Source organism: Lynx rufus, unplaced genomic scaffold (assembly GCF_022079265.1).
Source record: "Lynx rufus isolate CCGP_SWC_20201006 ecotype Redwood Valley unplaced genomic scaffold, mLynRuf1.p SCAF_4, whole genome shotgun sequence".
Classification (NCBI taxonomy): domain Eukaryota; kingdom Metazoa; phylum Chordata; class Mammalia; order Carnivora; family Felidae; genus Lynx; species Lynx rufus.
The window spans coordinates 58582204-58604457 of NW_025814856.1; the positions used below are offsets into that span (position 1 = coordinate 58582204).

Sequence of the window (22254 nt, forward strand, 5' to 3'; positions counted from 1 at the left end):
CTCGGGGAACAGCCCACGTTCCCCGAGGTCTGCACACCCAGTGACAAACCCTGCCTGAGCCTTCCCTACCCCTCCTCTAGGGCTGGCTCTGATTGGGCCTCATGGCCTCTGCGGTCCTGCAGCAGGGCCTACTCTGGCCTGAGGGTCCTGGCATTGGCCATGCCCATCCTGCCTCTCCAGCCCTGTGTGCACCATCCAATCCAGTCTGTAAGTCCATCCTCCCTCCTCCAGCGGCTCAGGGAGCCCCAGCTCTGCACAGATGCCAAGGAGACCTCCTGAGGCCTCACTCCAGGTCAGCAAGGAAGGCATTAAAGGTTGAGGAAAGGCCTGGTGCCCTGCCCTGGAGACACCCACTCAAGCCGATAAACCTCATAACGGCCCCTCAGGGAACGGTCCTGCACTGACCCACGGTCTCCACTTTGGAAAGACACTGCCATGCGCTCCCCCACGCCCCACACCGACCACACAATCCCTGACCTACTACAGCCCAGCCCGACCCTGAGGCCTGGAAGGGAGTCATAACGACATTCCCTTCCTGCCCCGGCGAGTGAGGTGGCTGGTTGGGGTCCAGAATGGAAAGGAAAAGCGCCTGGTCAGTCCTGAGACCTGGGGAGGGGCCAGCGGAGCAGGGGTGGCCCAAGGGACCTCGGGGTGGGAGCCTGGCAGGGGTCTGGGCCAGGCGGGTGTGGAACAGGTAGCTGTGGGTGAGGGCGAGTGCACATGCTCACCTCGTCCTTGTACTTGGTGATGTAGGAATAGATCTCGTGCAAGGCGCTCATGCTGTTGAACTGGCTCAGGTGTAGCCGCGACTGCTCGGCCAGGTAGGCGCTCATGTCCTGGTCGCTGATGGCGGGCATCTTGGCGATGTCAGCGTAGTACCTACAAGGGGCGGCAGGGCGGGCCATGAGCTGGGTCCGGCCCCTCGCCCACCTGCCTGGCGCCCCGGCGCCCGACTCACCTCTCCACCCAGCTCTTGTAGTTGGGGATGTCCTTGGCGTAGAGCAGTTTGTTAGAGGGCGAGTCCTTGCCCAGCTTGTGCTCAGACGTGGAGCAGGAGTCCATGAAGGTCTGGGCCACCACAGACAAGCAGGCGTCCGTGATGCTGCTCTTGTGGATGTCGAACACGAACTGTGGGTTCTTGATCACGTTCACCCAGAAGCGCAGGGGCAGGCTGCAGGTAGGCAGGCCCAGGCGCGTGGTCAGACAGGGCCTCAGCACCCCTTCCGGATGGCCCAGGGAAGGGGCCAGCCAGAGGTCTCGCAGCCCTCCTGGCTCTGACCTTCACGGTGGCCATGGACTTCCTCGCAGATGGGACAACTGAGGCCCACAGAAAGCCAGGACTCTCAGTGAGCAAGGGCTGTGCGTCCCTGCCACTCGGTGCCTCCTGGAGGATAGTCCCCTCCACACAGGCACACGTAGGTGAGACATACAGACCCAGAGGAGCTCCCTCACCCTCGGGTGCCCGCTGTGCATGGCCTGCACAGGGTCCTCCTAGGCCTGCACGACTGCAGGGGTCACACACACCCAGGCTGGCTCACCCCCAGGTATGCACACACCTGTGCAGGCACACTGCTGGGCTGGCTCACACCCGGACAGGCTCACCCCCTGGGCTGGCTCATCCCTGCTCCCACCCAGATGGGCCCTCGAAGCAAGACCAGGAAGGGATCCAGGAGACCCAGCCCCACAGACAGCTGAGCTCTTCATCTAAAATGCCACCTCTAAGACAGCCACCAGCTAGGAAACCAATAACCACTAGTGTGGCTGTTTAATTAAATAGAATTAAGTGAAACTAAAACTCCCTGTTTTGGGTTGCACTAGTCTTGTGTCAAATGCTCAGTAGCCACACATGGCTGCCAGCCACTGCTCTGGACAGCAGAGATCTAGAACATTCCATCACCGCAGGAAATTCCCTGGACAATGCAGACCTATACGGCACTGCCTCTTCCCCAGCGCCCCGTGGAACCCCTCAAGGAGCACAGGGGAGGCAGGCAGGAGCTGGAGGCCCAGGGTGGGCCCCAACAAGGACCGGGCTGCATCCCAGGCTAGGGAAGCAGCAGCATGTAGAGGCCAAAGTGTCAGGGGGGTGCTGAGATCACCAGAGGACAAGGGAGGAAGATGCCAGAGGCCAAATGCACAGGAGCTTCTCTGAAGACAGGGCAAATGGTGCGGAGGGCACACGGTCAGGCTCAGAAAGACAACATCCAGACAGGGCGGTGGCCGCTGGCCCCGGGGAGGAAGAGGTGAGGGCTTCAGGGGTGTTTGCTCTCACTGTCATATCCGCCCCGCAGCCGGCCAGCGTGGGCCCATTCCGCCGCGCCTGCTTCTCACACAGCAGCCCACACTCACACACCTGCACACAGCCAAGCACATCCCAACACACATGAATACACACGCACGAAAACACACGCGCATGTCCACCGCCCATGCCTAAGGCAGGTCCTGCAAGTCGGAGCAGGGGATGTGCCCAGACCCTGGGTGGGGGAGGCCACAGACACCCCCAAGAGGGGTGAGTCAGGAAGGCCAACCCGAAGAGCAGCTGGCCTCAGCTCACAGGCAGTGCCGCCAGGGGGCCTCTCTCCTACGTCCTGGCCCCTGGGGGACAGCCTCCCACAGCCCTGCAGCCGCCAGCCCTGCCCGGCTGCGCCCTAGAGCTCACACTCCTGCTCGCGGCAGCCTCTGCCCCGGGACGCACCAACCCCGTCCCCAGAACGCACCAGTTGCTCTTCCAGGTGTGGCGCACATCCGAGTCGTGGATCTGGTGCTGGTCGGCCTGCTCGTCCAGGAAGTCGAACATGTACTTGATGGCCAGCGGCAGGGCCGAGCCCCGGTGCGCCGTGCTGAAGATGGTCTCGAACAGGTCATCCACAAACTTCTGCAGCGTGCCCTATATGCAAGCGAGGGCACAGAGCTCCAGGGGGGCCGCCAAGGTGGCCGGGGCGGCTGGCCGCAACCCCCGGGCCAGGGCGAGGATGAGGGCTTTGCTCTGGGCTTGGCTTTCTGAGGCCTGGGCCCGACTGTCCCCGCGTCCCCACCCCTAGCCAGCAGGCCTACTTTGGTGGCCAGCAGCCGCGTCAAGTAGATCTCCGAGACCATCTTGCTGCCTCGGTCGCCCTCCCGCTGGTCCAGGTGGTCGTGATTCTTCACGAGGTGCCACAGCTTGGTGCCGCTCTCCAGGTCGGGCGTGATCATGGGCGTGCGTGAGCGGAGGCTGTCGGGGCTGCTGGCCGTGCGCAGCATGCTCTCTGCGGACACCGTGCCCGTCAGTGGGAGCCTCGCCACGTCTAGCACCCGTGCCCGCCCTGGTGCCAGCTGGGTGGCCTCACGCCAGGCAGCTCCCCTGTCTGAGCCTCAGTTTCCTCATCTGAAAAGTGCAGTCAACAGACCCACCTCCCTGGGTTGCTGGGGGACAGATGTGCCACGATGTGCCATCTGGGGAGAGTCAGCCTCCAAATTTGCGGGAAAGGCCATGTCCAAGTGACAAGCCATGACAAAGCCCCCCCCCCCAGCCTGCGGCAGGGAGCACGGGGGAGGCATCCCACCCAGATCTGCAGGCCCTGCCCAGTGTCCCCGTCACTCACCGTATCTGCTGAGGGACTTAGTGAAGGTAGACGAGTTGGAGATGTTGTAGGCGGACGTCTGCTTGGGCACCAGCGCCACTGAGGACCCGTCCGTCACCTGCAGGCAGAGGGCCAGGAGATGTGTGACACACCCTCGGGGGCCCAGATGACACCCTCCTGCTGGCTCCGTGCCTGGAGGCCAATCACCTCAACACATTCTGAACCTCAGTTTCCCTACTAGTGCCCCTCCAGGGCCGTGTGGGGCCTCTGTATCCTCGTCTCCGAGAGGTCTGCCACCCACAGCCCAAGAGGCCTGGACACTGCCTCGGGCCCCCAAGAGGAAAGGCCCCAGCTGTGGCCAGAGGATCACCTGGTAGTGAGCCAGAGTGTTCAGCCTCTTCCAGTCATTGTCGATCTTGGTGGTAACGTCCTCGTCCTGCAGGATGATGCGTGCCATACGGCCCTGGCGCCACTCTGCGGGGAAGGTGAGCGCTGGAGGGGCGGGCACCTGGGCAGGGGCCACCCACCCAACTCTCCCTCCTGTCACAGTGGGAAGGCCAGGCCTTGGCGGGGCAGAGCTTCCTGAGGACACTGAGTGAGAGGCCTCCAACGGCAGAATAAGGGAGAGACGAGGCCCCTCCCTCCCTCCAGGCAGCTCCCATCCGGGCTCCAAACAGGAGGCACGCACCCCTGCAGTTAACCCCGCATCCCTGCTGCCTCCCATGCCCCCTCTGGCAGCCCTCTGCCTGTTTCGGCTGCCCCTCCCCCCGTGGTACGCCCTGCCTTCCAGAGCTCTAGGCCCAGAGCTTAGCCGGGCATTTAAGGTCAACGTGGCGCCCCACCCCTTAGCCTCTCAGCCACAGCAACCGTGGGGCTCCCTGGCCCTGGCCCTCCCCTTCTTCCTCTGGCCCTTCTAGAGCTGCAGCTGCCCCTACCTGTCTGGCTCATGAGCTGGCGCAGCCCCCGCCCCAGCTCCCACAGCCCACTGCCTCCTACGGCACATGGGAACCCTCCCTGGATAGGGCAGCAGCCTCGGAAGTGTCCTTCCTGCTTCCACCCCTCCACCCTGGCTGGGAGCTTTCCAGAGCCCAGCCTAGACCACATCCCTTTCCTCAACACCCCCCATGGCCTCCAGCACCCTCCAGACCAGCACCCAGTGCCTGGCTTGTTACCTGTGGCCCCAGACACGCCCCCCGGTGCTGCCCCTCTGCCTCAGGCCTTGACACATGCTGCCAGCCAGCATCAGGGCCCCTCCAGGGCTCACCCAGGTCCATGTCCCCAGCCTTTGGCCGCTGGGAGTAGGGCACGCCCTTGTACACGGCGTCCAGCAGCTTCTCCTTAACCTGCGTCACCGTGTCACAGTTCAGTCCCTTCACTGGCACTTCGGGAGCATTCTCGTTCTCGGGGTTCACACAGTTCAGGGTCTGCGGGCGGGGAGGGGCGTCAACCCCCAGCTCTCCTGGGGCAGGCCGTGCGGGGGCGCGCCGAGGGGCCGGGGCTGGACGGGACGGCTGGGTTCGCGCTCACCAGTGTCTTGTAGTCGATCTGCTGCCGGATGAGCTTGTCCTCACTCAGGGAGTAGCGGGCCTCACCGGTGATGGCGTCGATGGGGCCCTTCTCCATCTGCTGCTTGATGGCGCAGTAGAGCATGAAGAGGGGCTCTCCTGCACACTCCTGTAGCAGGCGGACGGGCGTCAGGGGGTTTCCAGGACACGTCGCCCCTGCCCCTGCCCCCACCTTCTGCCCCCCCCCCCCCCCCCGCTTCTGGTGCGTTTGTGAGCACGCGTCCCACAAGGAGAAACGAGCAACGTTTCCAAATTTTCTGGGAGGCAAGGGGAACCCTGGCTCCAGAGCCCAGTGAAGACTGTGCAAGAGAATAAATAAGTTAAGCAACAGCCCAGCTGCCCCTGAGAACTTCAAAGCGAAAATTCTAATGGGGCCTCAGCCACAAGGGTCAGGAGCACACGGAGAAGAATACCATGTGGCCGAGCCGCCTTTCCGCCAAAAGAAGACGGAGGCCAGTCGACTCCACCCTGAAGCCTCCCCCCACATCAGGCCTCAGTGGGACCAACACGCCAGCCCCCAGCCCCACTCACCAGAGCCAGACCGTGGCAGCCAGCACCACACCCAGGATGGAGCCCAGGCTCCCAGTCCCACCCCCATGGCCCGAGGCCTGGTGGACCCTATGCCACACAATGCTATGTCTGACGGTGATCTGTCAGATGTCGGGGGCCCACTGCCCCTCCTTCCACTACTTGAGGACACAAGGCCAATGAGGTCACAGGTGCAGACTTACTGACCCAGAGCAGCAACTCACCGGCCCCGCGGGACCTGGAGTCCACGGCCAAGACAACCCGAGGTGGTCCATCGGCACTCGGCAGAAGTCTGCTTTGCCCCTGCCTCTGACCACGTGCCCTCGAGCTCCCCACACCGCAGCCACCAAGGCCACCTCCTACTCCTCCAACCAAGCGTGTCCCCACCTTCTGCACCTGCCCGTTCCTACAACCAGAAATTCCTCCCTCAGGCCTTCACTGTGGACAGAAGCAGCCCGGGGCCAGTCTCGGGTGCCCCTCCTTGCCACGGGTATGGGCGGGTAGCCCCAGCGTGGCCACCTCCCCCCTTGTGGCCCTGGGCCATCTCCTCGTGCTCAGCACGCTCCCTCACGTGCACAGTGAATCAGAAGGGGGAGCGCTCCAAGTAGATCCGGCCTCCCTCTCCCTCTGTTCACTACACCCTTATCCCCACCCCTGCACAAAGCAGCACCAGCCTGCGAGCCCAAAGCACCACCCGCAGACTGCACCCCGCCCCCCGCCCAGTCCGTCTGCCTGTAGTGTCCTGTGGGGCTTGACCCGCCACTGGAACCACACACAACACACACCCAACCTAGGTTCTCAAACCGTATGTCAAAATGAGACCCCTTTCTCTGGGTGTGCAGAACTGGGGTCAGACAGGGAGGCACTGAGACAGGCCTCAACACCAGCTGTCTGCACTCTCTAACCCTTGCTTCTCTTGGCTTCTAGAACATAGCCTAACGAGCACGGAAGTATACCAGATGTGGTCTGAACAGAACTGCATTTTTACGGGAAATGCACAACTCCATCACCGGCTACGATAAGGTCACTTTGAGACTGCTGTTGTCACCTCCTGCTGTGGCCCCCACTGCACAAGCCTCAGCCAGGCTCCCCCAGACCACTCTTGCTGGACCTGGCACCCATCTCAGGGCCCTTGCTTCCTCTGTCCGGCTAACTCCTTCCCTTCCTTCAGGACTTTGCTCAAATCCCTCGTCCCCTTGACCCCCTGCCCCTCTTGCACCTGTTCCCATTTCCAATCCACACCTCTCTCCCCAGTCAGGGCCAAGAATTTGCTCTGGGCAAAATTCAGCCCCAGGCCGCCCGTGCCAGCACGACCCCTGCCACCCAGCAGCCACTGGGCTGCCCATGACCTCGGCCACCTGCAGAGCATCAACCAGACACCAGGTGGGGCACACACAAACCATGCACACCGGGCTGCACCAGGGCCCCACCAACCCCCACCTCTCAAGACTGTGGGCCCGTCTGCCAAGCCTTCAGATTTTAAGGGAAACCAGACGCTTGGGTCCAAATCATCTTGTTTCTAAAGCACAGGGGACCAGTCCAACTACTTACACTCGGAACAAAATCCACCAGGGCCCGTATGTAGCCTCTGCCCCACTCTGAGGCTGGCCACAGGCCTTCAGGGCTCGTCTCCCAAGGGTGGGGGGCTCTCCCCAGCTGCAGCGGCCTGTCCAGGCAACCACAGAGGAAGCCCAGACAGCCACCCTCTCCCCACGACAGGGGCCAACGGGAGCCCCCAGGAGCCTCGCCAGGCTGGCCAGCACCAGGTGCTGCCCAGGTGTCCTCTCCATCCTTGGCTCTGGGCCATGGGCTCAGCTACAGAGACCTGGGCTTGTATCCAAACTCCAGCTCAGCCAGATGCCAGCCGTGGGCCCCCAAACAGATCACCACAGAGGCTTTGGGGCTGGGCGAGGTGTGGACAGCCTCCAGGAGGAGGAAAAAGGCCAACGGACACATGTCCTTGGAGAGTTCGTGCTGAGACCTGATGAGCCACGCTGGACTGAGACCCCCACCCTCCCCACCTGCCTGTCCCGCTCTCTCCCTTTTCCCTTGAACCCATTCACCTGCCTGGCACCCTGCCTCAGACATCCTCTCCTCCCTGGCACCCACCTACCTTCAGGAATTTGTATAAAAGGAAGGTAAACCAGTTGGTCAGCATCTTCTCCGCCACTGATTCGGTCCTGGGGGCACAACATGGACAGGGATGGCTTAACTTGGGCCGCTGTGCCCACCCCACCCGCCGCCCGTGGAGCTGAAGGTCAGGCCCCGAGAGGCACCCCAGGCGTCAGGCAACTGGGGGACTGCCATGGAGACCCCAGCCCCTGCCCCCAGAGCCAGGCCTCTGAACAGGGACAGCTCTGCCTTGGCACCGATGGGGGCCAGTGCGGCGTGCCCTGGAGTAGGATCCCCGTGCCTGACGCGACAGCTAGGCCCCCGGGCCTGTGGGCTCACCGCCGCAGCAGCAGCTTGGGGTGATTCTTGCTCTCCAGGTTCTTCTCGATGAGGTCGGACAGCAGCTGCTTGAGCACACCCGTGGCATACTCCATCTCGCCCTGCAGGGCCGTCATGATGAGTGAGGCCACGTTCCCGCGGTCTCGCATGGAAAAGCTGCGCTGGGCCTCCAGCGTGCGGATGAAGGTCAGCAGGAAGTGCTTCTTGGTGAGCAGCTGCCCGAACAGCGTCAGCGACTTTTCCACGTTGGCCTGCACCTGGGAGAGGGGCAGGCCACAGGCCCACTCAGACCCAGAGGGACACCCAGCCTGGATGCAGACCTTCTGGCTGAGGGGCTGAGGGCAGGGCCAGAGAGCAGGCCTTGAAGGCGGGGGACACGTTGCCCTGACAGGTCCCTGGGCCTCAACTGTCCTCGGCAGAATGGATATGGCCCGGCAGCTGAGTCGCCCACCGCGGGCACAGACCAGGGCATACCACTGTCAGTGGGAGGTGGAGAACCAGGGCCACCCTCTTTGCAGCCAGACTCTGGGACGGCCACCTCCTGCAGCCCTAGCTCTTGTAGCTAAGAGAAAGCTGGACTCAACCACCCATCTGCTGGGCGCCAGCAAAGTATGGCCGTGGTCTCACTCTGCACCCACAACCGCCAAGGCAGAAACCACCTTCCCCCCTTCACAGAGGAAGACAACGAAATCCAGAAAAGAAAGAGGCTTGTTCAGGGCCACACAGCATGGAAGTGCGGGGGGAAAAGGACGGAACATAGGCATGGCTGGCTCCAGGGTCCCTACTCTCTCTTATCTACACCAAGGCTTGTCAGTATAGGAGATTCCCCACAAGGCTATACCAAGGGCTGCCAGGGACACGTGCTCCCAGCCCAGGCAGACAAGTGACAAGACTCAAATAGAATGCACAGTCTACGAGGGCAGCAAGACCAACACGGTGGATGGCAACATTGGGAAACAGACCCGGTAGAGCACGTGGAACCCTTGACGTGGCAGCAATTGCAGGGATGAGGAGGCGAGGAGGTGATGAGCAGCCCACGGCAGCCCCGGGCCGGAGCCAGACTGATAGGAAGGCCCATTCGGGCACAGCAGAGGAGGGAATGCCCAGCCGACAGAGCTACGATCGGGAGTGGGTTCCCCAACATCCAAAGTGTGCAGATGGGACCCCCTCAGCCGGACAGCATGACCAGGCCAACTTACCGAGCCCCCTGCCTGTTCCTAGCTGGGGCCTGGGCTCCTGGCCTGCCGCTGGGGGCCCCGAGAGGACTTTGGGGCCAGCCCTCTCGCCCTCAGTAAGCTCATGCCAAGAGTCTGAGCACTGCCAACACCTACAGAGCAGAGCCCGGCTCTCTGAGCGCCACACACTCACCCCAAACGCCCATGCAAACTCTAGCTAGGCACCCACACCTCCCAGCACGCACGGCAGCAGCCCCCTGCCCAGAGAAGCTCGGCATCCAGAACCAGCCAGGAGACGGGATGGGTGAGCTACAGGTGGTACCCAGTGTGCTAAAGGACTTCGTAAAATAGAGGCAGGACCCAGTGAGCCCAGGCCCCAGCCAAGGTGGCCGGCTGGGATGAAGCCTGGCCCTGACCCCAGACGCCCGCCAGGCGCATCCCCCCGCCACTGCCGAAGCACTAAAGGAAGCCAAGGGTCTTGCCTCCCAGCGCCCCCACCCGACAGGTGTGAGCCACCCCCCAGGGTTCCCAGGCCATCCACCAGGACCCAGGAGCTCCAGGAGCGGGCAGAGGTGCCAGCGAGCCCCAGACGACAGCCCACCTCCATCTCCTTGAGCACTGGGTGGTCCTCAATCCCGGGGAAGAGCACCCGCATGGCATATGTCCGGTAGTCGAGGAACGGGATGCCGGCACCATCCAGGTCGTTGGTCAGCTCGTGGATGTCCGTCTGCAGCTCTGCAAAGGCTACAGCCAGACGAGGTGTCAGAGCAGGTGCCCAAGAGCCCCAGCGCTCCCACCCGCAGGGCCAGGCTCATACTCTAGCTCTGCTACTTGCTGGCTGGGTGACCGTCCGGAAACTCCTCAGTTTTCCCAGTCCAAACACAGATAAAAACTCTCTGTCCCTCTGACGTGTCACAGGATTAACCAAGACAACAGCAGAGAAGGTACTCAGCCTGGGGCCGAGGTGGGAGGGGCTCCTCGTATCTAACGCGGGAGCTTGGGGGCCAGGAGACTGTGGGTGGCGGCTCTCCCCACCACCCTGGGGGGCACATCACCCCGTGGCTCTTCTGTCTCAGCTTCTGGTAAGAGAAGGGATGGGGCCAGGTACGAGAGGCAGGAGGCTCTCCCTAGGCCCCGAGCCCTCCACGCCACCACATGCATGAACGCTGACCGCCGGGCCCTCTACACTACCCGACCTGCTCCGGGCAACTCTGCTTCTTTCAGAAACAAAGGCAGGCAGGGCAGGGGCAGGCCTCAACAGAACATTCCAGAGCTGTGAGGTGTCTGCTCTGCAACAGCCCGAGGGAGGCACTATCTGATCCGGAGCCAGAGGAATGCTAGACGGGCTCTGGGGGATGGCTGGCAGGTTTAATTCAGAGCAGGGACCTTCATCTGCCGGGGACCGCTGGCCCTGGAGCGCCTGCCGGCCGCTGCACCCACATGGTGCCGGCAGATGAAGGCCCCCTGCACGCTGGCCTCAGCACACGGTTGCCTCACCCCCAAGAGAACCCCACCTGCAGAGTTCCTAATCCTGGCCCCCGCCCGGGCCACCTGTCTCCCACCCAAGCCCCACACACCTGCCTGGGTCCCATGGGACTGGTTCTCAGCCAAGCAGAGGTCCCAGGCAAACGCGACACTCTGGGCTGGGTGGAGTTATGAACAGCCCAATACCAGGCCTGCAGCAGGCCTGAGGGTCCCATGCAGCAGTCACCCACCGGGCCTCACACTCTGTCTACCACTCGGCTCCCTTTCCTCATGCCCCGAACAGGTGCACTCCCACCACCTGCCTCCCAGAACTATGGGCTGGCCATCTGCAAAAAGTTGGATCCCTCACCCGTCGATCGCTGTTAGCGCAGCTCTATCCGCCTCTCGTAACAGCCCCAACTTCCCTGAGGAGGCGGCAGGCCAGGGGCCACGAGGAGATGGGGGGCCATCCCAGGCTGGTCCAGGGCCCAGGTGTCACCACCTCACACGAGCCAGAGAAGCCGACCAGGTTCGGGGATGGCCATCACCGGCCAAGGCTGCTGCCTAGAGCCCCGAGCACACACAGCAGCTGAACCCACCCCCTCAAGCGGCTGCTGCGCAGCCCAGGGTCTCCATCCTGGGCCACCAGGGAGGGCTCCGCGCAGGCCCTGGCCTGAGCGCCCACCTCTCTGCTGCTGGCACTCAACCCCCATGCATCCACCCTGTAGCAGCAGCACGCTTGACACACGAGCAGGTGTGGCAGTGTCTGCTGTGCCAGGGATGAGTCTGTGATTGGGCACACTGGCCTCTCTGGGACCCACAGGACAGAGATGGGGCGCCATCCCCCCGTTCCAGCTTGGGGGCCGCCACCCTGGCCTTTCCCGCAGACCCCTGAGCCCCACAGCTCACATTTCTCGGACGCCTGCAGCCCCTGCCTGCCAGAACCCATCCCACTCTCCGGGGAACCCCCCTCCTGCCCTTGGGGTCTGCCCACTCTCCGTTGGGGGCTTCAGGGAAGTGGGGCATATGACCAGGACTGGCGTCAGGGATCGGGCAGAGCCGGGCCCAGTGGGGAAGCTGAGCTTGCCCGTGGTGCCGGCCCCGTCCCCACAGGGAGAGACGCCTGAAGACACAGGAACCGGTGTTGGAAGTCAGCCGCACCCCGGACCTTCCCTGCGCGAGAGCCTACGCGATGTCTCCCTGCCGGAGACTCTCTGAGCTGACTTCCACCACTCACACAGCAGGGTCATAAGGGACACATGCCCCTCCTTAAGAGGCTGGGCTGTGGCCCAATTCCCGAGAATTCCCGAGACAGCCCCTCGAGGACAAAGATCAGTGCCAACCAAGGTCTGCATGTGCTGAGGGCCTAAAGACAGGGCCCCTCCTTGGTGCCGTGCCTGGCCCCACAGACGGTCACCACGCCCATCCTGCTGATGAGTAATCTGAGACACAAGAAGGCTGGATGCCTGTTCAAGGTCCTGCCACCAAGAAGGGTCATAAATGCAGGCGCTCTGGCTCCAGAGTCTGCGTCTCAAGCAGCACTCACGGAGGCTGTACTCACCCCAGAGCCCGTCAGGCCCTCGCCCACCTGCCTGAGACCGAGCATGGCACGACAAAGGTGTCGGCAACGTTGAAAACCAAGCAGAGTCAGTGCAGAGGACGGGGCCTGGCTTGCAGGTGGCAGCAGCTGCAGCAAGGCCCCTCCCCTCCCTCCCGGCCACACACCTTCCTTGCACTCCAGAGCCACGCGGGACTCCAGGTTGTCCATCTGTAGCTGCAGCCGCTTGAGGGTGCGGTCGGCGTCCCGAGACTTGCGCTTGTAGGCGATGAGCACAGCCACGATGACCAGCAGCAGGAGGCCTCCGCCCCCGCCAATGCCAACGATGGCAGGCAGGGTCAGCAGGCTGTCTGAGTACACCTGCAGCATCCCTGGAGAGAATTCGAAGCCACCAGCCCGGACCTGTGGGTGGGGGTGCAGGCTGCTCAGGAGGCCCCTCGCCCACACGGAGCTCTGGAGGGCCCCTGGTACCACGCTCGCTGAGTGGCGGGGACGTGGGGAGTCCGGGCAGGTGCTGCGCCCACCCAGGGGCACCAGGGCTGGGCGAGGGTTGAGATGGGCTCCCTCTGGGCCACAGGTGAGTCTGGGGCTCAGCCACAAAGTTGGCGTTGCCCTGGGGAGGCAGGGTCAGGGGGTCAAAGGCAGGTGCCCAAGAGACCAGAGCTGGGGCTGGATCACGGATGATGGGCGGGCCGTGGACGCACCGTGACCTTGTGCTGCCCCGTGAGGTTGGGGGACTCGCAGAGCAGCTGGGTCTCTGACACGGTGAGGGCGCAGGGTGTGGAGCCGATGAGCACCGTGTAGTTGAGCCGCGAGTTGCCGGGCGCAGGTGGCAGGAGGTTCCGGCCCTGTGGGCGTGGGCATGAGCCAGAGAGCCCCACTGCCCCGCAAGCCCCGCCACCCAGTGCCACCACCCGCTGACTCCGGCCCACCTTGAGGATGAGTGGGGAGCTGGGCTTCAGTTCCAGGAGGCCCGTGGGGCTGAGTGGCTCCAGCACAGGGTCCGGGTAGTAGAGGAAGGAAGAGGAGTTGAGCACCAGCAGGGCACGCACGTCGTCCATGATGAAGCCCAGCTCATCGGGCCGCTCCCCCAGCTCTGGCGGGCTACGCGTAGGGTTGTCCACTGACGGGGCACGGCACACCATGGTGGTGTCGTTGTATACCAGGCAGCTCTGGGGACACAGGCACGGAGGCTGGGCTGGCCGCTCCCCACAGAGTCAGACCCCCCCGCCCCCAGCAGGGCCGAGGGGCTGCGGCCTCCCCTGCATGTGGGGCTCCCCACCCGGCCGGGTAGGGCCGCTTCCTTCCCTGGGGTCCACGCACCCCCCCACAGTGGCACGAGCTACGAGGGATCCCTCAAGGACTCACGTTCTCCCTCTCAACGCCTCCATACTTGGCCCGGATGCGGGGTTCACGGACAGTGGCCAGGTTGGTGCCCGTGATGGTTAGGAGGGTCCCTCCGCTAGAAGACGGAGTAGGGGGTCACAGGGGGAAGATGGACTTCTGCCAAGGTCCAGTGCACGTGGGTAGGGCCAGACACTCCAGTCTGCCCCCCGAAGACAGCTCACAGGTTAAAACCCCTGTGTGCTGGACCTCCGATTTCGGCCACCACATCTCAAAGCAGACAGGGTCCCCTGTCCTGAGAGGGCGGCTCTGGGCACCGTGAAGAGTGCAGCATCACAGAGCTTAGAGAGGAGTTTGTTTCCTCGATTAACACAGACACCAAGTTGTCACATCCAGGGCACAGCAGCAGTCTCCATCTTCACTCACTTTTCCTTTATTCCGCACCCACCCCCAGAGACAGACTCGGGCAGCACAGAGCAGGTTCAGCCACCCCCACCCAGGCTGAGAAGCAAGAGAGAGAGGTGGGTACAGGAGCTCCACCCTCAATGGCACCACACAGGACCGATGGAGCTGCTGGGGCTCGGGGTGGGCTGGGGGGGCCCACCTGTTGATGCTCCACTCAGGGTCGATCTTCAGGATGGTGGGGTCCTCCGTATAATTGTACTTCACCTCAGGGTTGGTGAGCTGAGCACGGTTGATGTTGATGACGATGGGTGCACTGCCGGGGCTCTGCCCAGGGGGCGTCAGACACCGGATCTCTCTGGAGTTCCTCCTAGAGGGGCCAGGGGACAGCGAGGGCGCAGGGAGGTGCTAGAACTTGCCTCTAAGGTGGGCTAAGCGTCTAGGCTCCATCACAGACAGGTGAGTGGGCAAGTCACTGGACCTCCCCGGGCCTCGCCTGGCCACCTGGGACACAGAGCCACCCGAGGCCCTGCTCCTGGTCGCTGATGACTGTTACAGCCACTTTCCCATCAGCCCTTCTTCAGGGCCGGGGGCATGTCTCCCAGAGGGCCATGCTCAGCACCAACTCTCATGAAGGGATGCCCACACCCTGCCCCACCTCCATGCTGTCTCCTGATCTGAAAACGGAGCCACCCCAAGCCTGGGCCATGAGGAGGCAGAATGAACCGGCCAGGGTGGTGGGGGTGCTCGGTCACCCCCGCCAAGCAGCCAGCCGGTCACCGCCTGCACCTGGGTCCCTGTCCCCTCGGCTCCTTCAGCACAGCCAGGAGGCTCCGCAGCCGCCAGGCCCGCTCCTGCGGCAAGGCTGCAAACACCGATAATTAGTCTGATAGCGGATAATTACCGCAGGAAAATATTTAAAGGGCCGTTCCATTATCATCCCTAATCTAAAATTATCCACTTCAAGCCTCGGGGCTTTTGTCAAGATTTCGTTTTTCTCTCTTAAGAAAATTTTTTTAAATACTTGTGTTCCCAAGGGATCCCCCTCACCCCCCAGAACAGGGCAGTTGTGCCCCCCTCCCTTGGGTCCAGGCCCGCCCACTCCCCCAACACTGCCCACCCTGCCCTTCCCACTCTAGAGGTAGCCTGTCTCCATGGTAACACTCTCCGCCTCTGGTTTCCATGGTGATCACCCCAACCAGGCTCTCCACACCCCCCCCCCTTGTTTCCTGGGCAACAAGAGGGGGCATGCAGCCATCTGAACCAACCACTACCCAGGGAAGGTAGGCCTTGCCCCGGCCCCCTACCCCCCATCTGCACCCCATACCAGGAGAAGGAGCAGGGCCGGCCGCCAACAGACACAGCCACGTCACTGCCTGCGTTCAGGTGGCTGCCCTCGATGCCAATCCAGGTGCCCCCGGAAAGAGGCCCTCGGGCAGGGCTCACTCGATAGAAGGTTGGAGTCTAGGGGGAAGAAGGGACTTGCATGAGGTGCAAGGAAGGCCTGCTCTGGGGCCAGAGGCCTGCTTGCACCCCCAGCCATGCCCCAGGCCCTGTGTTCACGGGCTCCCAGGCACGGCCCACAGTCAGGGCCCGAAGTATGCAGTGGGGACCTGCAGTTAGGCCCTGGAGACCAGGAGGCTGAGGGGAGACCAGAACAAAGGTGTTGCTGGATGAGGGGGCCCACGGAGGACCGGGAGCTCAATCCAGCCCCTGCACAGATCCCCTCAGCCACTGGGGGAGGACAGGGGTCCAGGCCGGGAAGGGCTTACCACAAAGGTGAAGCGCTTGGGTGACAAGGCCCGGTAGTGAGGAGAGCAGTCTCGCACGCACACCTCCACTAGGGCATCATGAGATCGCACTGTGCTGGCGTCCCCGATCTCGCAGACGATCCTGGGGGGCACCAGGTGACCTTAGCGGGCTGTGGGGTCCAGCCCAGGTGTCAGGACCCCCTGCCCACCTGCCCGCTGGGCCCGCCAGGCTGCACTCACTGCTCAGCACTGATGTACTCGCTCTCCACGGGGCTGCACAGCACCTTGCCCACGCGCACGCCCAGCCGCACGTCCTCAAAGCGCAGGCCCAGGTTCTCACCCGTGATGGTGAGCCGTGTGCCTCCTTGCCGCGGGCCCGTCTCGGGGAACAGCTGCGGAGAGGCCGAGGCTGGGACACGGGTGTGGACCACCACGCCCTGCGCGGGAGGCAGCCGGGGGTGGGGGGGTCTGTGTCTCTGCCCAGGGCTGGCAGGCCTGCCTACCTTAAGGATCTTGGGGTCAGCGCAGCGGCTGCTGCCATGGCGGGCATGCATCCAGGCGGCAGGTGCATCGGCGGGGCAGTGGGGGCGCAGGGAGCACCGGCGTTCGGCCACGCACCAACCGCACTCAAAGCGCGGGTCGGCCTTGAGGCAGAGGCCGCAGCTCTCTCGAAGGGCCGGGCACTTGTAGAGGTGGGCTGCGGGGAGGGGCACGGTCAGCTCGGCCCACCCTCAGCCCCACCCTCCGAGACAGCCCGCCCAGCTCACCCTGGATGTTCTGAGGGTTGTCGATGACGAAGTCACCGTTCCACACCACCGACAGGTTCACGGGCAGGTCGCTGACATCATTGCCCTCATAGGAATACTGCGGGCAGAGGGCAGGCGGTCAGGCCACGTGCACAGCCTAGACTCTGAGGTCGTGGGCCACTGCCCACGGCAGTGAGTCAGGGACTGCATGCCCCTCCTGGCTACCTCTGGGACTGGCCCCTGGGAGCAGGCTTGGCAGGGCAGAGCCTAGGGGCTCTGCCTGTCCAGAATGGCATTTCCAAACTGGACCCAGAAATCCCAGAGAGCCACCCACCCACTAGCCAGCCTAGAGAGCTAAACTGTCACACGCAGCTCTCCCTCCACCACAGCCCAAATGTGCACGCGCGTGCACACACACACGGGGAGTTTTTTCTTGGTGGCCAGAATCCCCACTCTCCAGCCAAGGCCCTGTCCCCAGCAGCCACATGAGGCACACACTCCAGAGTGACCACCCACTTCCCCCTGCAGTCTGCCCCACCAGGAAATCAGAACTCCCCAACTGGCCCCCTTGGCTATGCGTCACGGGTTCTCTACGAACCTCTGTTTCTTTGTCTGCTGAGTGGACTCAGTAATCCCTACACCAGGCCTGCCCTGAGGTGTAAGATGTGTGCCCTGAGCTCTGGGCACAGGCCAGCAGGAAGCACCAGCAGGTGAGTCTCTGCCCCCCACCCCATCCCTGGATGGGCTGGGCTCAGGGACAATACCCCTCCCCCGGGAGCCCGGGCCCGGCGCTCCCAGCTGTGTCCCACTTTCTGCAGCTGAGGACCTCCACTCCATCCCAGAGCAATTCATCATTATTTTATCTGCAGGAATTTAATTGGATCCTATCAAATTCCCTGGTACTCCCTTTTCCCTTTCAACACAGTCACCGGAAAGACAAATGTGGGCCGGGGGGTTGGGGGAGGGCAGGATGGAGGGGACAGAGGCTCGGGGACGGCAGAGAAATGGGGCAGGGGAGGCACCAACAGATGGCCGGAGAGCAAGGGGAGGGTTGAAGCAGCCAGGCCACAGGACCTGGAGAGATGCAGGTGTAAGGCGTGACAGAGTGAGGAGAGAGGATGGGAAGCACAGGGCAGGAAGGTGCAGGGACCTCTTGGGCCAGCTGCAGGGCACAGGGCCTGGCCAAGTGGCAACCTGCCCCCAGGAGGCTGCTGGGACCCCCTGCCCACCCCGCTGGACACATGACGTGCTGGTCAAGGAGTCACCACCATTAGCAGGAGGCCACACCTCTGACCGTAGGCCTCTCCCCTGGGATTCTCTCCGATGACACTCTTCCTGAACAGACAGGGAAACTAAGGCCTGCTAGCAGTCACAGAGCCAGCCAGAGGAGAGCTCAAGTGGCCTTCGGACCACCATGCAACACCCCCCCCCCCCCCCCGCCCCATCTGCCAGGGAAGGACTTGGCTCTGCAGAGATCACCATCACTGAACTCCCTGGACTTGACTAAAGGCTTTAGAACCGTGACCCTATCAGGTTCTGGACTCCAAACGCGGCTGCTTCCTGGCCCTGAGGCAACACCACCAGCTGATGCACCAGCCACTGTGAATGCTTTCTGGTGCTGGCCACAGGACACACAAAAGGAGCTGAGCGCTCGGTCACTGTCGCCCTGATGGTGGCCCTCCTGGGAGCACGGGTGAAGGTGGCACGAGGGCGTTCCCACACACCAATCTGGCCTCCTCACCCACGTCAGGAGACCCCACGCAAAGCCACACGTGCACTTCCCACCCTGTTTCTAAGTATCCTCTCCCACATCTGAGACGTGCACCTGCCAGTCGTCCAGGTGGCTCTTGGCACATCTCCATCTGCAGCCCTCTCACCCACGCACCCGGGGGGCACCCGAGGCCGTGGCCCCGGCCTGCCGAGCCTGGAGTGCCTTCTGAGCCATCCCGGCCACCCCTGACTATGCACCGCCTTCGCGCTAAGGGCAGAAACCGGATCCTGAGGCCGTGAGGGTGATGGGCGCGGTCCGGCACACAGGGCTCCAGGAGCCACCCCGCCTCACCGAGGAGTTCTGGCACTGCAGGCTGGAGCTGTTGAAGCGCAGGGCAGTGACGCGGGCTGGGTTCCCCGGGATGTGGAAGAGGCACTCGTACCCACGCTGGCCCGACTGCGGCTGCGGAAGGTTGCGCGCGGCCAGGGTGATGGGCTTCACCACGCCCACCGGCACGTAGATCTGGGTGGAGGGCAGGATCTGCGGGCAGTCCTGGGGACGACAAGGCTTCGGCTGAAAGGCTGGGTGTGAGCGCGTGCCCCCTACTACGGCCCAGACCCCCGTCTGTGCACAGAGCCTGCGGGCAGGCATCCCTGGGCCCATTTTACACACTGGCGGACTGAAACCTCAGGAACTGCCAGCAGGGCTGGAGGCAGGGGGCCTGAGTTCTGCACCAGCCAGACTATGGCCACATACTATAGGCCCTCTCACCTGCGGGCCCAAGTGCCCTGCCCAGCACGCTAGGACCCCACTGTTCAGCACCGAGGGAGCCCCATCTGGCCCACAGCTGAAAAGGCCCTTGAGGCAGAAGCAGCTGAGCATGGGGCGTTGGGGCTTGAGCTCACAGCTGGGGGCCCAGGGAGCATGTAAAAATAGCCAGAGCTGGGCAGAAAAACAGCCCAGGGCCCCCAGGGCCAGCATTTGGGCAACAAACTGATGCAATGGCCCAGCTTCCTTGCAGCACTGCCGGCAGGAGCCGCGGGAAGGGAAGGCCCCGCGGGAGCTATGCTGAGCTGGGCTTTAAATAGAGATGCTGAAAACAGGCCATAATCCCCAAGCCCTGCAACAGCTCCCACGGCAGGCACAGGCCCAGGACTGGCTCTGCAGAGGTTCTGGGGGCCTGAGGAGGGGCCCAGACTCTGGCAGGGACAGACTGGCAGGATGGCCACTAACTGCCGGGTCTGCAGGGATGCCCTCCCTCCCCTCCTCCACCCTGGGGAGAGGCAGGTGATGGGGACACGTACGCAGAGCTACCGTCCACGCATTCAGGCGCCCACACCTACACCAGCACTTCCCTGGCCATTTGACGGGGTGCCCACGCCAGCCCCCAGGCCCAGGGACCCTCCTGCTGCCTCTCCAGCCCCCGGCTGCCCCTCCTGGACCCCCAGCAGCCCTGGCTCCTTCTGGCCACCAGGACTTGGCTCCCGTCACCCCCCAAGCTCACACGTCCCTCTATAGACACTATCTCTGCTGCCCAGGAGGCCCTGGTCTGTCCCGGACTGTAGGCTCTGTGCCCACATCAGGCTGGAGTCTGACTGAGGCTGTTCCCTGGCACCATGTTCCTGAGGGGCCACCTCCCAGCAGATCCAAACCAGAAGCAGAGATAGGAAGAGGGGAACCTGAGGGGGAGGAGCCTGCTCCTTCCAAGCAACAGGACTGGTCAAGTTTGGGCCTGTGTCATTCTCCTTAGAAAAGTCCCCATAAAACCCAGGACTACGGCTGAAGACGGTGTACCATTAGGATGAGTCCCTTCCCACGGCAACCTCCCTGGACCTCATGACCACCCTCAGCCCAGTCCTGAACCCTCCTCAGGAGGGTCTGCACGTGCTGTTCCACCCAGGCCCACGACAGCCCTCCCTGAGGTCCCTAGACCCTGGGGTCACTAACCAGCTTCCTGCTGCCCCACAGCCCCTGCCTGCCCTCAGGACACCTGTGCCCAGCTCCTCATGTGGGCCACACTCCGAGGGAAGCCCACTGCCCATCCCCACACCCTGGCTCTCACACCAGCCGCTCACCCAGATACTGCTCCCACCAAATGCCCGAGGTCCCTGCCTGTTCCTGGCCTGCCCCTGACTGCCACCTTGTCCCATGATGGGCAATGTCACAGCAGGGAGGAGACAGGGGCCTGGGGAGTGATGGTGGAGGCTGGTCGGGGGAGGCTCTGTTAGGAGTGGCCTGAGGCACGCTGCACCTCTTCTGCCCCCACACCCCCCACCCTCCTGCCCCGTCCAACCACGGGCACGGTGTCCACTGCGAACAAGGGCCCTGGCCTCCAGTTCCGGCTCTGTACCCTCTGACAGGATCCCAGGTCTGCCGGTCCTGGTTCCGAGTGCCTCGGGTTCCAGGAAAAGTAGCCTGGCTGTTCATAAATAAAGTCAGCACCCTGCCCAGGCTCCAAAATAATTACTACCTAATTACTATCAATTACTACGCGGTACCTCAAATGACTCCGAGAACCAACCGCCCACCCTGCAAGTCAGTCTGATGGGTTCCCTCATCCACACAGATTCTGGGCGCCAGGCCTTTCCCGCCTGCCCACACACCTCACCGTATCGGGTGGACAGTCCCCCTCTCCCTGCATCGTCCCTCGGGCATCCCTTTGGTCTATCGCCCCCACACAGAAGCCCAGGTGGGAGGCCTTCCCTGAGGACCACGAAGCACATCAAGAGGCCGCCAACAAACACTACTGGTTGGCCTCAGGTCAAGGTGGCCTTGGATAAGGTCCCAAATAGCGCAGGTCTCTGGCGCGGTGTCCCGGCCGCCCGTGGGAGCTCTCCCACTGCCAGCTGCAGGCGACACCCAGCTCGACCACGTCTCTCAAACCCTGAGCTCCTCAGGCTGGCCTCACCTCAGACACGTTGACACGGCCCTCCAGAAAGGCGCAGTCGGCAGCGTTGTGTGTGCACACGTGGCGGTATTTGCACCAGTGGCAGGGGAAGGAGCCGTTGACACAAGACAGGCAGCTGCGGGGAGAGGGCAGGCGTGCTGAAACCGGGGCGACCTGTGGCTCCACCCAGGGGCTGCACGGGGCCGCATCACCTGCCTGCTACTTCTTCAGCAGTTCACAGTGCCACCTCAGGACCTTTGCACTGGCTGCTCCTCCATCCCGTGCTTCCCTCTCTTTGCACTGCTTTTTCTCCTGACCCTGAACACCTGACAGTCCACCCCAGTGTCTGCTGACACAACCTTCCTGGTTACGGACGTGACGAAAGCCTGCGCTGTGCACCGAGGTGACCACTGGCCACACCAAGTCACACGTGACAACAAGCACTGGGAAAATGTGCTGGTGCACGTACAGAACTGTCTTTTAAATTCCAATCTCATCTTAATTAACTTAGGTTTAAATTTAGGAGGGAAGCCGTCGCTGCAGGACCCAGCAGAGCCGTGGTGGACATCCGTCTCCCTGACCAGAAGGCAAGCTCCGCCTGGCAGGCGCTTGTCCAGTTCTCTCCCACACGTCCCCAGGGCCTAGACAGGTCCCTGCGGCGCTCTGGCCTGCGCAACCTCCTGTGGCTGGAGCCCTGTCATCTCTGCAGCCCCCATGGACCCACTTACACTGGAGAAAACTACCTCTAGCTTCTCCCAGGGACCTCCCAACCCACCGGCCACCCTGCTTCTCCCGAGACCCTCAATCCCCTCCAGCTCCAGAGTCCTGCCCACTGCTCCAAACATCCCAGCCCACCCTGGATAGAGAGATCATAACCTAGTAATATCAACACCCAGGCCCTCAGTGGGCCCCCACGAAGAGGCAGGCAGTCTGCCGGTCAGCCAACAAAGGCACAGCTGAAACTCAGGTGCCTCTGGCTCTGTGGCTGACCCATACACCTGGGTGGGCCCCCCGACCCCACTCCTCACACCTCAGCAGCTTGCGAGAGGCCGGCGAGACTTGCCTTGTTTGAATCAGTGCACCTCACTCCCCTCCCCTGCCCCGCTCTCACAGCC

At 63.1% G+C, this 22254-nt stretch overlaps 1 protein-coding gene across 1 annotated transcript in view; it reads right to left on the reverse strand.

Moving 5' to 3' along the window:
- The window catches only part of PLXNA1 (plexin A1), a 43644-nt gene that overhangs the window by 4472 nt on the left and 16918 nt on the right, over nucleotides 1-22254 (reverse strand). Inside the window, exons 8-30 of the mRNA XM_047097056.1 lie at nucleotides 21161-21275; nucleotides 18604-18804; nucleotides 16563-16659; nucleotides 16299-16492; nucleotides 16036-16187; nucleotides 15817-15937; nucleotides 15372-15508; nucleotides 14247-14414; nucleotides 13667-13760; nucleotides 13231-13470; nucleotides 13003-13146; nucleotides 12466-12700; nucleotides 9878-10020; nucleotides 8102-8358; nucleotides 7764-7830; nucleotides 5085-5231; nucleotides 4822-4981; nucleotides 3928-4031; nucleotides 3579-3675; nucleotides 3052-3242; nucleotides 2715-2884; nucleotides 959-1171; nucleotides 729-879 (exon numbers count right to left, since the gene is read on the reverse strand). Of these exons, the coding sequence (XP_046953012.1) occupies nucleotides 729-879; nucleotides 959-1171; nucleotides 2715-2884; nucleotides 3052-3242; nucleotides 3579-3675; nucleotides 3928-4031; nucleotides 4822-4981; nucleotides 5085-5231; nucleotides 7764-7830; nucleotides 8102-8358; nucleotides 9878-10020; nucleotides 12466-12700; nucleotides 13003-13146; nucleotides 13231-13470; nucleotides 13667-13760; nucleotides 14247-14414; nucleotides 15372-15508; nucleotides 15817-15937; nucleotides 16036-16187; nucleotides 16299-16492; nucleotides 16563-16659; nucleotides 18604-18804; nucleotides 21161-21275 (3598 nt within the window). The remainder of the gene's footprint in view (nucleotides 1-728; nucleotides 880-958; nucleotides 1172-2714; nucleotides 2885-3051; nucleotides 3243-3578; nucleotides 3676-3927; nucleotides 4032-4821; nucleotides 4982-5084; nucleotides 5232-7763; nucleotides 7831-8101; nucleotides 8359-9877; nucleotides 10021-12465; nucleotides 12701-13002; nucleotides 13147-13230; nucleotides 13471-13666; nucleotides 13761-14246; nucleotides 14415-15371; nucleotides 15509-15816; nucleotides 15938-16035; nucleotides 16188-16298; nucleotides 16493-16562; nucleotides 16660-18603; nucleotides 18805-21160; nucleotides 21276-22254) is intronic.